This window comes from Heterodontus francisci, chromosome 2, assembly GCF_036365525.1.
Source record: "Heterodontus francisci isolate sHetFra1 chromosome 2, sHetFra1.hap1, whole genome shotgun sequence".
Classification (NCBI taxonomy): Eukaryota; Metazoa; Chordata; class Chondrichthyes; order Heterodontiformes; family Heterodontidae; genus Heterodontus; species Heterodontus francisci.
Genome location: NC_090372.1, coordinates 166,797,323 through 166,812,267, shown reverse-complemented (window position 1 = coordinate 166,812,267; position 14,945 = coordinate 166,797,323). Strand labels below are relative to the sequence as shown.

Sequence of the window (14,945 nt, the reverse complement as noted above, 5' to 3'; positions counted from 1 at the left end):
GATGATCGACCTCCAACAACCACAACCATCTTCCTTTGCATTAGGTATGACTCCAACCAGCGGAGAGTTTTCCCCCTGATTCCCATTGACATCAGTTATGCTAGGGCTCCTTGATGCCATACTCAGTCAAATGCTGTCTTGATGTCAAGGGCAGTCACTCTCACCTTACCTCTGGAGTTCAGCTCTTTTAGTCATAGAGTCATAGAGTCGTACTGCATAGAAACAGGTCCTTCGGCCCACTGCGTCCATGCCGACCATACTGCTTATCTATACTAATCCCACCTGCCTGCATTAATTCCATATTCCTCTATGCCTTGCTCATTCAAGTACCTGTCCAGATGCCTCTTAAATGTTGCTAATGTTCCTGCCTCCACCACCTCCTCAGGCAGATCATTCCAGATACCCACTATATTTTGTGTGAAAAATTTATTCCTTTGATTCTCTTTCACCTTAAATCTATGCCCTCTAGTTTTAGTCACCCCTACCATGGGAAACAGACTCTGGCTATCTACCCTATCTCTGCCTCTCATAATTTTATATACCTCTATCATGTCCCCTCTCAGTCTCCTTCGCTCCAGGGAAAACAGACCCAGCCTATCCAATCTCTCTTTATAACTCAAGCCCTCCAAACCAGGCAACATCCTTGTGAATCTTTTCTGCACCCTCTCTAGCTTAATCATATCTTTCCTGTCGTGCGGCGACGAGAACTGCAAACAGTACTCCAAATGCGGCCTAACCAACTTTATGTACAACTGTAACATGACGTCCCAACTCTTGTACTCAATGCCTCGGCCGATGAAGGCAAGCATGCCATATGCCTTCTTCACCACCCTGTCTACCTGTGTTGCCACTTTCAGGGAATTATGTACTTGCACCCCAAGGTCTCTTTGCTCAACAACACTCCCCAGGGCCCTGCCATTCACTGTATATGTCCTGCCCAGGTTTAACTTTCCAAAATGCATCACTTCACACTTGTCTACGTTAAATGTCATTTGCCACTCCCTTGCCCACTTTCCCAGTTTATCTATATCCTGTTGTAACCTTAGACAACCTTCTTCACTGTCCACTATACCACCAATTTTGGTGTCATCTGAAAACTTACTAATCATGCCCCCTACATTCACATCCAAGTCATTAATATATATGACAAACAACAGAGGGTCCAGCACCGATTCCTGCGGCACACCACTGGTCACCGGCCTCCAATCTGAAAAACAACCCTTCACTACCACCCTCTGCCTCCTATCACCAAGCCAATTCTCTATCCAATTTGCTAGCTCACCCTGGATCCCATGTGTTCGAACCTTCTGGACCAGCCTACCATGCTGGACCTTGTCAAAGGCCTTGCTAAAGTCCATGTAGACAACGTCCATCGCCCTGCCCTCGTCAATCCTCTTGGTCACCTCCTTGAAAAACTCAATTAAATTCGTGAGACATGATTTCCCACGCACAAAGCCATGCTGACTATCCCTAATCAGACCATGTCTTTCCAGATGCATATAAACCCTGTCTCTCAGAATCCCTTCCAATAACTTTCCCACCACTGATGTAAGGCTCACCGGCCTGTAGTTCCCTGGCTTATCCCTGCTGCCCTTCTTAAATAAAGGCACAACATTAGCTACCCTCCAGTCTTCTGGTACCTCACCCGTGGCTAACGATGATACAAAAATCTCTGCCAGGGCCCCAGCAATCTCAGCTACCCTTTCACTCTTAATATACTTATAGAACCTTTTAGGATTCTCCTTTATCTTATTTGCCAGGGAAATCTCATGGCCCCTTTTCGCCCTCCTAATTTCCTTCTTCAGTGTAGTCCTACATCCCCTATACTCCTCGAGGGACTCGCTCAATCCCAGCTGCCTATACCTGACATATGCCTCCTTCTTTGTCCTATTCTGTCACACATTTCTGTCCATGTTTGAACCAAGGCTGTAATGAGGTCAGGAGCTGGGTGGCCCTAGTGGAACCCAAACTGAGCGTCACTGAGCAGGCTATTGCTAAGCAAGTGCCGCTTGATAGCACTGTTGATGACACCTTCCATCACTTTACTGATGATCAAGACTGATGGGGCGGTAATTGGCCGGGTTGGACTTGTCCTGCTTTTTGTGTACAGGACACACCTGGGCAATTTTCCACATTTACGGCTAGTTGCCAATGTTGTAGCGATACTGGAACACCTTGGCTAGGGATGCAGCAAGTTCTGGAGCACAGGTCTTCAGTACTATTGCCGGAATATTGTCAGGGCCCATAGCCTTTGCAGTATCCAGTGCCTTCAGTTGTTTCTTGATATCACGCAGAGTGAATCGAATTGGCTGAAGTGTGGTATCTGTGATGCTGGGAACTTCAGGAGGAGGCCGAGATGGATCACCAACTTGGCACTTCTGGCTGAAGATTGTTGCAAATGCTTCAGCCTTATTTTTCATACTGATGTGCTGGGCTCCCCCATCATTGAGGATGGGAATATTTGTGGAGCCACCTCCTCCATTTAGTTGTTTAATTGTCCACCACCATTCCCGGCAAGATGTGGCAGGACTGCAGAGCTTAGATAAGGATCCGTTGGTTATGGGATCGCTTAGCTCTGTCTATTGCATGCTCCTTATGCAGTTTGGCATGCAAGTAGCCCTGGGTTGTAGCTTCACCAGGTTGACACCTCATTTTGAGGTATGCCTGGTGCTGCTCCTGGCATGCCCTCCTGCACTCTTCATTGAACCAGGTTTGGTCTCCTGGCTTGATGGTGATGGTAGAGTGAGGGATATGCCGGGCCATGAGGTTACAGTTGTGGTTGAGTACAATTCTGCTGCTCCCGATGGCCCACAGCGCCTCATGGATGCCCAGTTTTGCATTGCTAGATCTGTTCAAAATCAATCCCAATTAGCACAGAGGTAGTGCCACACAACACGATGGGGGGTATCTTCAATGTGAAGGCGGGACTACATCTCCACAAGGACTAGACTGTGCCATTGACAGATGCATGGACTGATCTTACTGTTTCTTGTTTGGGGCTGTACTTGTTTGATCTACAAAGGGAATGATGTTGGCAACTTGTGCTGTCATACATCCACCTTTTTAAGAAAGTGATTAATATGCATTCATGAAGACTTGGGTATGATAATTTTATGGGACACTGGTTTCTCGTTTAAATGAAAGAATATGTTACTTTGATAACAGTTTGATTAATTTTAAAGGTTGTACTACAGAAATAAGGAATTAAGACTCATCTTATTTGCATAATTTAATGAGATTCAGTGCAATAAACAACCATACTTACATTCATGTACTATAACTATCACTTCTATAAATAATGATTTCAGGTTTAAATTTCAGTCATGTTTATTTTCTGAAGTCTTGTACTATAGTCAGGATCACAATTTTTTCAGGTGGATTTTAAATTAACTGAGGCTTGTGCTGGCAGGTTCCCCAAGCATAACCCTTGTGAGCGAAATGCAAATCTGCCAGTACTTTCTCAGATCCATTTTTATCCTAAGTTTAACTGTTGCAGGGTGTTGATTTACTTAATGATTCTGACCACATGAAATTAGCTGTGATATGGAGGCCACTTCATGGATGGGTGCACCAATCACTTGCCTCCTTGTGTACCTCACTGCTTGCAGGTCCTAATAACCTACTGTACACATTGCTGTGAAGCAAGAACTAAGTATTTTGCAAACTGCCAGTGAACAGTTAGCTCATTGCCATCGGCAGTATAGATGTCAGGCATGTAGGTGATGAGCATAATTGGAGCACCTGTTAGGATTGCTACCATTCATGATTCTGAGGTATTGAGATTAAAACCACATTGACGTCTGATTTCAAAAACCTTGGACATAGGGAACCATAACTGAGAGATGCAGGGAACAGCAGTGCCTACATCACAAGAATGAATAAAACAAAGTGGTATATTGTGCTACCAGGGCTTAGAGTTCGCAATTTCTGGGGTAGAATTTGGCCTGCGCCATATTTTGGGTGCAAGAGCCATGATCTGCAACTTGCCTGATCCTGTTGAGGTGGAGGTAGACAGCACACAAATTTGATACTGCCACCTCATTTTACTAATTTTAGCACTGGGTCGAGCCTCTCCTGTGCTGCTGGTTGCCTCATAATAACAGGTGGTGCAGCCAGCCTTCTGTTCTTAAAGGTAGTCTGTCATTCTTAAAGAGAAGCTGCTCTGAATTATAGTAGGTGGCTGCTGAATACTATATCTGCTATTGTAAACAAGGAAAATAGAACACCAGGGCAGACAAAGGGTTCCAGGATCACGGATGTGACATTAGAGGCCTTACCACCCTCAGAAGGGATTGGGGGCAGTAAAATGAGGTGGCAGTATCAAATTTGTGTGCTGTCTACCTCCACCTCAACAGGATCAGGCAAGTTGCAGATCGTGGCCCTTGCACCCAAAATATGGCGCAGGCCAAATTCTACCCCAGAAATTGGTCAGATAGGTGAATTCCTGGCATTTGGACCCAAGGACGTGGCAGCAGTGCTAAAAGAAGTCTAATGACCTCATGGGTGTTCAAGGTTAGTGAATGCATCTTCACATGAAATTTCCTATATCAGCCTCTCATGCTGCTCAATGCACTTCACTCATCACCAGTCCCTGGCACTCAGGACTCACAAATAACATCCAGATACTCTATCTCACCCTCACATACATTGCAATGATGCCAGTCTCACACCCAGCGCCCGCAGCTTTCACATATCTCCGGATATTCAACTATGGTAGGCACATCACCCAAGCACAGTGCAACACAATCAGTGACATTCTTCCCTGTCTCCTGTAGGACAAGGTGTTCCATAACTGCTGGGAGCAGAACAGAACCAGTGGGGGACAAGGACACCTGCATCTCCTGAACCCTATGGAGTAGATGATTCTCCCCATCGTGGGGGCGGCTGCAACATAGCCTGTGGCATCCAGCATTGCTGAGAATATTGAGGCTGATGGTATGTTCCAGCCTCTGGCCCTTTCTCAACTCCCAGATCAACATTATGCTGGAATCTGGCATCATGAGCAATTTGCAGATGGTGTCACCATGGCCCTCCTGCTTTCTACTCCAACTTCCTTCCCTCACCCTAACCTTCCCCTTCTGATTTTCTGCTTTCAGACACCCAAGAACTGCCACCTGCCCAGCCAAAGCAACCCCAGGAGGAGCAGAGACAGCAAAAGCACAGCACTGATGAAACTTGAACTGACACTTGCAGCCACCATCTTAGAGGCAGGCACTACACATACCTTAAAGGCTATTATACAGTCTGGATCTGCACGTGATGAGTCACTGGGCACGAATGGGTGTAGCAAGGTCAGGGGGGGGAAGGATGGCTTATGTGCCAACTTACCAGACAGCAAGGTCACTGGCGCTACAGAGGGCACAGATGAGGACCTCGAGGGGGTGACATACAGGAGAATGCTGATGGGCATCCACATTGAGACGCTAGCCTGCCAGATAGCCTCCTGTCACGATCTAGGAGCATGGAGGCGTCCGGCTCCAACTTGGAAGAGGGCATCATGCAAAGCTTGCTCTCTCTGCACACTGCACCGTTTGCCTGTTGCACACCCAGAGACACTGCAAATACAACCCCCATACCTGCTGCAGCTTTTGTCTGGACAGGTGAATAAATCCTCTGCCCTCCCTGTGAGGATACAGCAACACTCCCTACCAAATCCAGAATCTCACCATAACACTACGGGGTCCTTGGAGAGACCTTGCAATAGCATTACACTTGCCTGAAAATGGGTGCCTGGTCCTTTAAATAACATTAGTGCTGGGCCAATGTTGTAGCTGAATGTTTGATCTTTGGTGAGTGACAAGCAAATTCATCCAATGGACTTGTGTGGTCCAAATTTCGAAGTTGGGCGCCACATCAGCTGGGATGACTGGGTGACATCATGACAACACCATTTCACATGCATCTGGCACATGCAAGGATGCCCGCACAAGTGCCCTTCTCAGCATGAAGCACCATGTCGGTCGCACCGGAAGTGGCTGGATGCTAGGAAGGCGTCTGGTTTCCATAGCATTTTCTCAGCAACACTACGGGTCTGAATTTTGCCCCCTACATATGGAACACTAAATTTTCAGATATACTGAGGATTTAAATTTTGAATTCAGTGCATAATAATGCTGCAGTCAAAACTTAGTCTTTTTACTCTACCTCCTGATAATTTTGTCTGTGTGGCAGTTTGGTCTATATTGTGTTTATGATGAGCTGATTCAAGGAAGAGGAGGTGCCAGATGGAGCACAGGTTTGCCAGGCTCTGATTAATGACAGTATTTCTTAAGGCCTGCCTTTGTGTTTCATTATGTAGAAACCATTTATTTCAAAAGTTAAGTTTAAGGTGGGTTATTCTGCCACAAACTCTGTTCACTCATCACTCTTGTGTTTGCTGACCTCCAGTAGCACCGGGTTCACCAATGCTTGGATTTTAAAATTCTCACCCTGGTGCTCAAATCCCTTTGAGGTCTCACCCAAGATTTTATTCACCTGTTCCAATAGCTCCTTCTTTGGCTCTGTGTCAATTTTTGTCCAATTATATCCTGTGAAGCAGCTTTGGATGTTTTACAATGTTAAAGGTGGTATATAAATTCAAGTTGTTGCTGCAGAGTAAATGTGCAATCATGTTGGAGCATAAAATTACTTCAATGATAACATATAAGTGGTTGAGAATTGTATTAAATTCACTCTGAAAGGTATATTTCCTAGCTGGTTTAATAAACAGCAGATCTAACTTCACTGTTGAGCTCAGTCAAACACAAGTAAGACAAGTTATACAACTGATCAGTACAGGTGACAACACAACAGAAGTGAGACTTATTTCAGACAAAGTTAATTAAGAACGAATAGCTACAATAGATTCTCCTTTTCTTCAATTTCAACACTATTTAGTGAAACAATTATGACCTGCTTTTGCTGTGTTCTCTCAGAAGAGCAGCCTTACCTCTGGAGCTTGTCACACCAGGTGCAGTTGAAGCCAATCTGTGCATTGACACAGGAAAAGCAGCTTCTGTACTGGAGACAAGCTGGCAATGACAGAGAAAAAAAAAAATCAGGACAAGAATACAAGATATCAAAATTCTGGAACAAAACTGTCACTTGAAAATTCTCTAAAAACTAACATGGTGGCTAAAATGATCTAACAAATAAAGTGTTCCTGTTATGAATGATCAGGATTACTAACAGGAGGCAGCAGATATAACTTTTATTTTAACTTCACAGGGTCATCTGTTCAGAGCATTTTTTTCAGCTCACTCCTTGACGTTTGTGTTCAGCATTCATTTTAACATTTGGAGATGAGAAAAGCAGAAGCTACTCCAGTTGAGTGGGAAGAAAAAGCACTGCAGATCATAAAGGGTTACATTTTAAGGACAGGTTGCATAAGCTTGGCTTGTATTTCCTTGAATCCAGTAGGCTGAGGAGTGATCTAAACAGGTATATAAAATGATTAAATGATTTCCTCTGGTGGGGGAATCCAGAAGAAGAGGGCATAATCTTAAAATTCAAGCTGGGCCACTTAGGAGTAAAATTAGAAAAAACTTTTCAGCAAAAGGAAGTGGAAATTTGGAACTCTCTCTCCCACAGAAGGCTGTAATGAATCACCAGTCACAAATATGCAACAGTCAAGGTAGGAGGATCGGGTGTCAGAGGTGCCAGCTTGCCACAGAGTGAGATTACATACCAGCTCTGCTGCAGAGGACTCAGATGATAACTGTGAGGGCCCAGGCTACTGAGGATAGCTGAAGGGCATGTGCCAGGAAATGCTAGGTGCATGGGGCAGCCTGCCAGTGAGCTTGCACATAGTGTCTTAGAGTATGCAGGAGCCCAGCTTTAATTTGTGTCAGGACTGTGCACAAACCTAGTTATCCAACATGGGACAAGTGGTCAGCTCCATAAATACAACAGTGGTATGCACAATGATGGTGCCTCTGCTAATAGCTTCCAGAGCAGCTCACACTGCTGCCATTTTGGATCTGGGAGTTGGTGTTGACTGGGGCTTCCTAAGCATGACATCTCTCTTGCACTTTTGTTGCGCAGAGCCATAGGATTGCTGAAGTGCAATCCCAGGAGATTGGTTCCATGGGTGAGGCAATTGCTGTCCTCTATAACATGACAGCATGCCTGCTACCTCATCATCAAATCAGTCAGTGACTTTGTCGGTGGCACATATCCACACATGGGCCACACTGCCCCACCCATGCTGCATTGCCATATTCTGAGCCAAGCCCTCAAGGGCCTGAGCTTCTCTCAATCATCTGAAGTTTCCTAAATGGAAGCTCAGTTGCCTTCCACCTGGTAAGCTGTAGCCACTGGGGATACACCTGTAAGAGCACTAGGACAGGTAAATGAACAGAGAACAGAGGCACTGAGGGTTTGCACTAGGGTGATTCTTCCTACTAAATGTTTGGCACAGATGAAATTCAAGTGTTGGATAATTTTTTTTCCTGGATTTGATGTTGGTGTTAATATTTCATAGAAACATAGCACAGAAAGAGGCCATTTGGACCATTATATCTATACTGCCTCTTTGAAAGAGCTTAATCCCACATCCCTGTTTTTTGTCCGTAAACATGCAAGTTCCTCATCCTCAAGTACCTTTTAAAATTATTTATGGAATCAGCTTTCACCAACTTTTCAGGTAGAGTGTTCCAAATCCCAAGAACTCTGAGTGAAAAAAATTCTCATCACTACTTTAGTGAATCCATGACCTCTAGTTATTGACCCACTCATCAGAAGGAATATTTGTTTCCTACTTACTCTATCAGAACTTCTCACCATCTTGGAAACCTCTATTAGGTCACCTTTTAAACTTAAATAAAGGCAATTACAAAGGTATGAAGACAAAGTTGGCTAAAATGGGCTGGGAAACTAGGTTAAGAAGTAAGATTGTAGAGAAGCAGTGGCAGACATTTAAGGAGATATCTCATAACTCTCAACAAAGGTATATTCCATTGAGAAATAAAGACTCTACCAGAAGGAAGCACTATCCGTGGCTCACTAAGGAAGTTAAGGATGGTATCAAATTGAAAGAAAAGATGTACAATGCTGAGAAGATTGGTGGTAGGCCACTAATGGGAATATTTTACAAACCAGCAAAGGATAGCAAAAAAAAGAAGGAAAATTTAGAGGTATGAGACTTAACTAGCAAGAAATATAAAAAGACAGTAAAAGCTTCTACAAGTATATAAAAAGGAAAAGAGCAGCTAAAGTAAGCATTGCTCCCTTACAGAATGAGACTGGGGAATTAATAATGGGAAACAAGGAAATGGCAGAGACTTTGAACAAGTATTTTGTATCTGTCTTCACATAAGACGACACAAAAAGTATACTGTTATAAAAGTGCTTCATTTTTTTGTTAAATATTTTTTGAGGACTCATTTAAATTGTAGAAATTGTAGAAATCCATTTTGGAAGGCGGAAGATTTCATAGATGTTGGACTGTTTTTGGTGAAAGTTCACTGAAAGGCCACTTGAGATGTGTTTGAAAACAGCCTTTACTGGACATCACATGCCTTAAGATAAATAAAGAACAGAAACATTGGTGACTTGGGCGAGATATTTACAGAGAAGTGGCATGTCAAGATTTGAGTGGTCAGGAGGTTCTGACCTGCTGTTTGGGGTTTCACTTCTGAGATATTGTTTTGGTTCATTTGGGGTGTGGACTGTGTTTGAAAGCAGTTGGAGATCAATCTGCCAAGAGAAAAACACCTAGCTCATTTCTGTCTCTACCTCTTTGAAGAGACCCTGCAAATCCAGAATGTGACAACTGAAACCCCCTTGATGCCACATTTCTCCTGGAAAGCCTACCCAACTATTTCTCGACATCTCCAGAATGAACTGCTTCAGAATGAACTGCTCCAGAAAAGATCCCAGTGACCCATCTCCATATATCCGGATGCCAGACCAAAAGGGACAACTGACATCCTTCTATATCTTCTCTTTTTTCCTCAAGAATTAGCAAGTATTTGGCCAAAGTATTCTGGGTTTTTTTGTAAAAGAGCTCTGCAGAGAGAATTTCTATACTTTTTTCAGTGCACTTGTGAGTTTGTGTGTGGTGCATTTAAAAAGGGAACTTTCATATTTCAATCTGAGTGTTGATGCTTTGTCTCATTATTGGATAAGTTTTGTTTTATAATCAACTGACAATTTTGTTGTTTATTAAAGAAACCTAGTTGGTGTATTTTATTCTGGGTTATATATGACTGACCATATAGGTAACTGGGTAAACATTTAAAATATATGTTGCAACCTGTAGAGAAGTGGAACTAGAAAAGACAATGCACTCCTCCCACCTCAGTTGTAACAACACCAAGACTAATAGAAAATCAAGAGGCATAAAGGGAGGGAGGAGTTTAGAACCAACACTCATACTAGAGAAAAAGTACGAGGAAAACTCATGGAACTAAAGACTGACAAGTCCCCTGGACCTGATGGCCTGCATCCTAGGGTTAAACGAAGTAGTTGCAGAGATAATAATGCACTGGTTGTAATCTTCCAAAATTCCCCAGATTCTGGAAAGGTCCCAGTCAACTGGGAAACCGTAAATTTAACACCTCTATTCAAAAAAGGAGGGAGACAGAAAGGAGGAAACTATAAGCCAGTTAGCCTAACATCTGTCATTGGGAAAATGTTAGAATCTGTTATTAAGGAAGTAGTAGCAGGACATTTAGAAAATCGTAACACAATCAGGCTGAGTCAGCATGGTTGTAAGAAAGGGAAATAGTGTTTGAAAGATTTAATAGCGTTCTTTGAGGATGTAAAAAGCAATGTGGATAAAGACGAACCAGTAGATGTAGTGTATTTGGATTTCAAAAAAGCATTCAATAAGGTGCCACGTAAAAGGTTACTACACAAGATGGCTCATGGTATTGGGGGCAACATATTACCATGGATAGAGGACTTGCTAACAGGAAACAGAGAGTTGGGATAAATGTGGCATTTTCAGGTTGGCAAACTGTAACTAGCGGAGTGCCACAGTGATCAGTGCTGGGGCGGAAACCTTTTAGAATCTATATTAATGACTTGGATGAAGGGATCGAATGTATTGTAGCCAAATTTACTGATGATACAAAGATAGGTAGGAAAGCAAGTTGTCAGGAGGACACAAAAGGGGGAATTTTATGCACCTCCCCTGGTGCAGGCATAGAGATGGGGACAGCATATAATCGGGCGGATGGTGGCGGGGGGTCCCGCCACTGCCGAATGGCCTCCCCACCCTGCTGCCAATTGAGGCCCAATTAAGGGTCTCATCCCACAGTTGCCACAATTAGCCAAGCGGCGGACAGGTCTGCCACTGCATGGGAAGCAAGGCAAGAAAACCGTGCAAGTTGCTTGCCGGCTCCAGGGTGGGGGGGGGGGGGGGGGGGTGGGGGTGGTTCTGTTGTTAAAAGGCACATAGTGCCTGAATGAGAGAGCCGGCATCGAGAAATGGGGTGTTCGCTGAGAGTCACCCTCTGCCCTTGCTGCCTAACCCCTACACCCCCTCCCCTGCGAACCCCACTCTGCGAGACACCTCCTGCCCTGACCTACCTGAGAACTGAGGCCAGTGCTGCTCCTAGGCCTCAGGTGGGTGCTCCACCAGCAGCAGCCACCACCTCCGTGGTAGTACTGCTCAGGTGAAGAGCTGCCAGCCTCTTTTTGGTCAGCAGGTCTCAGAGGGCGGGACTTCTGTCGCCGGGGTCCTTGATCCCGTGGATGGCCTGCCGCTGTCCAGTCAAATGCCTAATTGGCACTTGATTCAGCGGGGCTCCCACAGAAGGGGTGATGCGGAGTTCTCGCCGGTGCTTTTGACAGAGGTCGAGATCTCCGTCGTCCGGATAAAATCCCGGTCAAAGAGGCTACAAAGGAATATAGTGAGGTTAAATGATGGGCAACATTTTGGCAGATGGACTATAATGTGGGAAAATATGAGACTGTCCACTTTGGCGGGAAGAATGGGAAATGCAGAATATTATTTACATGGCGAGAGACTGCAGAATGCTGCAGTACAGAGGAATCTGGGTGTCCCTGTACATTAATCACAGAAAGGCAGCATGCAGATACAACAAGTGATTCAGAAGGCAAATGGAATGTTGGCATTTATTGCAAAGGGGATGGAGTATAAAAGTAGGGATGTCTTGCTACAATTGTACAGGGCATTGGTGGGACCGCACCTAATGTACTGTATATAGTTTTGGTCTCCTTACTTAAGGAGTAGTGTATTTGGATTTCAAAAAAGCAAATGCAAGCAGTTCAGAGAAGGTTCACTAGGCTGATTCCTGGGATGAAGGGGGTTGCCTTGTGGGGAAAGGTTGAGCAGGTTGGGTCTATACTCATTTTAAAAAAAAATTTGTTCAAGGGATGTGGGCATCACTGGCTAGGCCAGAATTTATTGCCCATCCCTAAATCCCCTTGAGAAGGTGGTGGTGAGCTGCCTTCTTGAACTGCTGCAGTCCATGTGGAGTAGGTATACCCACAGTGCTGTAAGGAAGGGAGTTCCAGGATTTTGACCCAGCAACAGTGCAGGAACAGTGATATACTTCCAAGTCAGGATGGTGTGTGACTTGGAGGGGAACTTGCAGCTGGTGGTGCTCCCATGCATCTGCTGCTTTTGTCCTTCGAGGTGGTAGAGGTCACGGGTTTGGAAGGGGCTATCTAAGGAGCCTTGGTGCATTGCTGCAGTGCATCTCGTAGATGGTACACACTGCTGCCACTGTGCGTCAGTGGTGGAGGGAGTGAATGTTTGTGGATGGGGCGTTCCATCAAGTGGGCTGCTTTGTTCTGGATGGTGTCAAACTTCTTGAGTGTTGTTGGAGCTGCACCAATCCAAGCAAGTGGAGAGTATTCCATCAAACTCCTGACTTATGCCTTTTAGATGGTGGACAGGCTTTGAGGAGTCAGAAGCTGAGTTACTCACCACAGGATTCTTAGCCTCTGACCTGCTCTTGTAGCCACGGTATTTATATGGCTACTCCAGTTCAGTTTCTGGTCAATGGTAACTCCCAGGACGTTGATAGTGGGGGATTCCGCAATTGTAATGCCATTGAATGTCAAGAGGAGATGTTTAGATGCTCTCTTGTTGGAGGTGGTCATTGCCTGTGTCATGCAGGGCTCCACCCGCCAAGAATGAGACACATATTTCGCCACATGAACATTAAAACTTAAAATTGTTTTCGGAAGAAAAGAGGGCCTATCACAAGGAATTGCCAGGTCCCTCTCCGGAAGGAACTTTTTTGCACACTAGGAGACATTGTTGGAACAAAGGAACCAGCCCTTCCTCCCCCAATACACAGAAGACCTGGTCAGACCAGTTTAGTCACATGACTAACTGACTGTTGGAGTAATTTGACCTTGCCACAGAGTTTTAAAATTCAAAGCTCCTGACCCCTGGATTGAGAACATCTCTCCCCTGTCTGCTCTCATCTCTTTCTCATGGAACTGAAGACCCATTGAAGACATATGAACCCCAAGAGAGAAAAGTCTCCGACAGCGAACAAGGTTTAAGAAAAATACTGGGCCCCAATGAAAAGCAAGACCAAATCTTCAATCAAGGACTCTACAACGAGCTCGAAGCACAGTAACAAACCCCCTTTAGAGATTGCATCAAACGTTTTTCATTTTACTTCTCTTCTCTTTTCTGTCTCTATTTGCTTGTGTGTATCGCATATGCATGCTAGCATAGGACGCAGCATGTGTCCATAGGTGTTAACCGAATTAGAGTTTAAGTTTTAATAAATTTCACTTTTCTTCTTTAAACCTAAGAAAGCCTGTTTATGGTCATTTCTTTGCCTTATAATTGGAAACTGGTGAACAAGGATTCACCAAGGGGGAACTCAAATCACAGTGTGTTTAAAAATTAAACCCTGTTACAATAAGACCAGGTGAAGGCAGAGAAAGACCCCTAGACTCCTTTCTCATCTGGTTATAACACCTGGCACTTGTGTGGTGCGAATGTTACTTGCTAATTATCAGCCCAAGCCTGGACATTGTCCAGATCTTGTTGCATTTCTACACAGACTGCTTCAGTATCTGATGAGTTGCGAATGGCGCTGAACATTGTGCAATCATCAGCGAACATCCCCACTTCTGATCTTATGATGGAGGGAAGCTGAAGATGGTTGGGCCTCGGACACATTAGCGTTCAGAAGAATGACAGATGATCTTATTGAAACATATAAGATTCTGAGGGGGCTTGACATCTAGAGAATGGACTGGATGTTGTTGTCCCGTTGCTGGGAGCAACAGCGGATGCAGAAAATGGTGGCTGCCCCATGAGATTCTGCGGTGGGCGGCCAAATAGCATATTCACGGCGGTTCCCCCCCACCCTGCCAATCATGTGGTGGGGTGGCATTGGCGATGCCTTTCATGGTGTCACCTGATGCAGGAGCAGGTGCTGGCACCATTTTTACAAAGCTGCCAGCCCTGCAGACAGTTCAACAAAATGCGGAGTTGACCCCTTCCCCCACTTCCCTATACAAATAATACAGAGTTGACCCCTTCCCTCATTCCCTATACAAATAATGCAGAGTTGACCCCTTCCCCCATTCCCTATACAAATAATGCAGAGTTGACCCCTTCCCCCATTCCCTATACAAATAATGCAGAGTTGACCCCTTCCCTCATTCCCTATACAAATAATGTAGAGTTGACCCCTTCCCTCATTCCCGATACAAATAATAGAGTTGACCCATTCCCTCATCCTATACAAATAATGCAGAGTTGACCCCTTCCCTCATTCCCTATACAAATAATAGAGTTGACCCCTTCCCTCATTCCCTATACAAATAATGCAGAGTTGACCCCTTCCCTCATTCCCTATACAAATAATAGAGTTGACCCCTTCCCTCATTCCCTATACAAATAATGCAGAGTTGACCCCTTCCCCCGTTCCCTATACAAATAATGCATTGATCCCTTCCCTCATTCCCTATACAAATAATGCAGAGTTGACCCCTTCCCTCATTCCTTATACAAATAATGC

The 14,945-nt window shown here is 44.7% G+C and overlaps 1 protein-coding gene across 1 annotated transcript in view; it reads right to left on the bottom strand.

Annotated features, from left to right (window-relative positions):
• The window catches only part of LOC137348185 (plexin domain-containing protein 2-like), a 455,424-nt gene that overhangs the window by 106,815 nt on the left and 333,664 nt on the right, over window positions 1-14,945 (bottom strand). Inside the window, exon 9 of the mRNA XM_068013514.1 lies at window positions 6,929-7,010. Within this exon, the coding sequence (XP_067869615.1) occupies window positions 6,929-7,010 (82 nt within the window). The remainder of the gene's footprint in view (window positions 1-6,928; window positions 7,011-14,945) is intronic.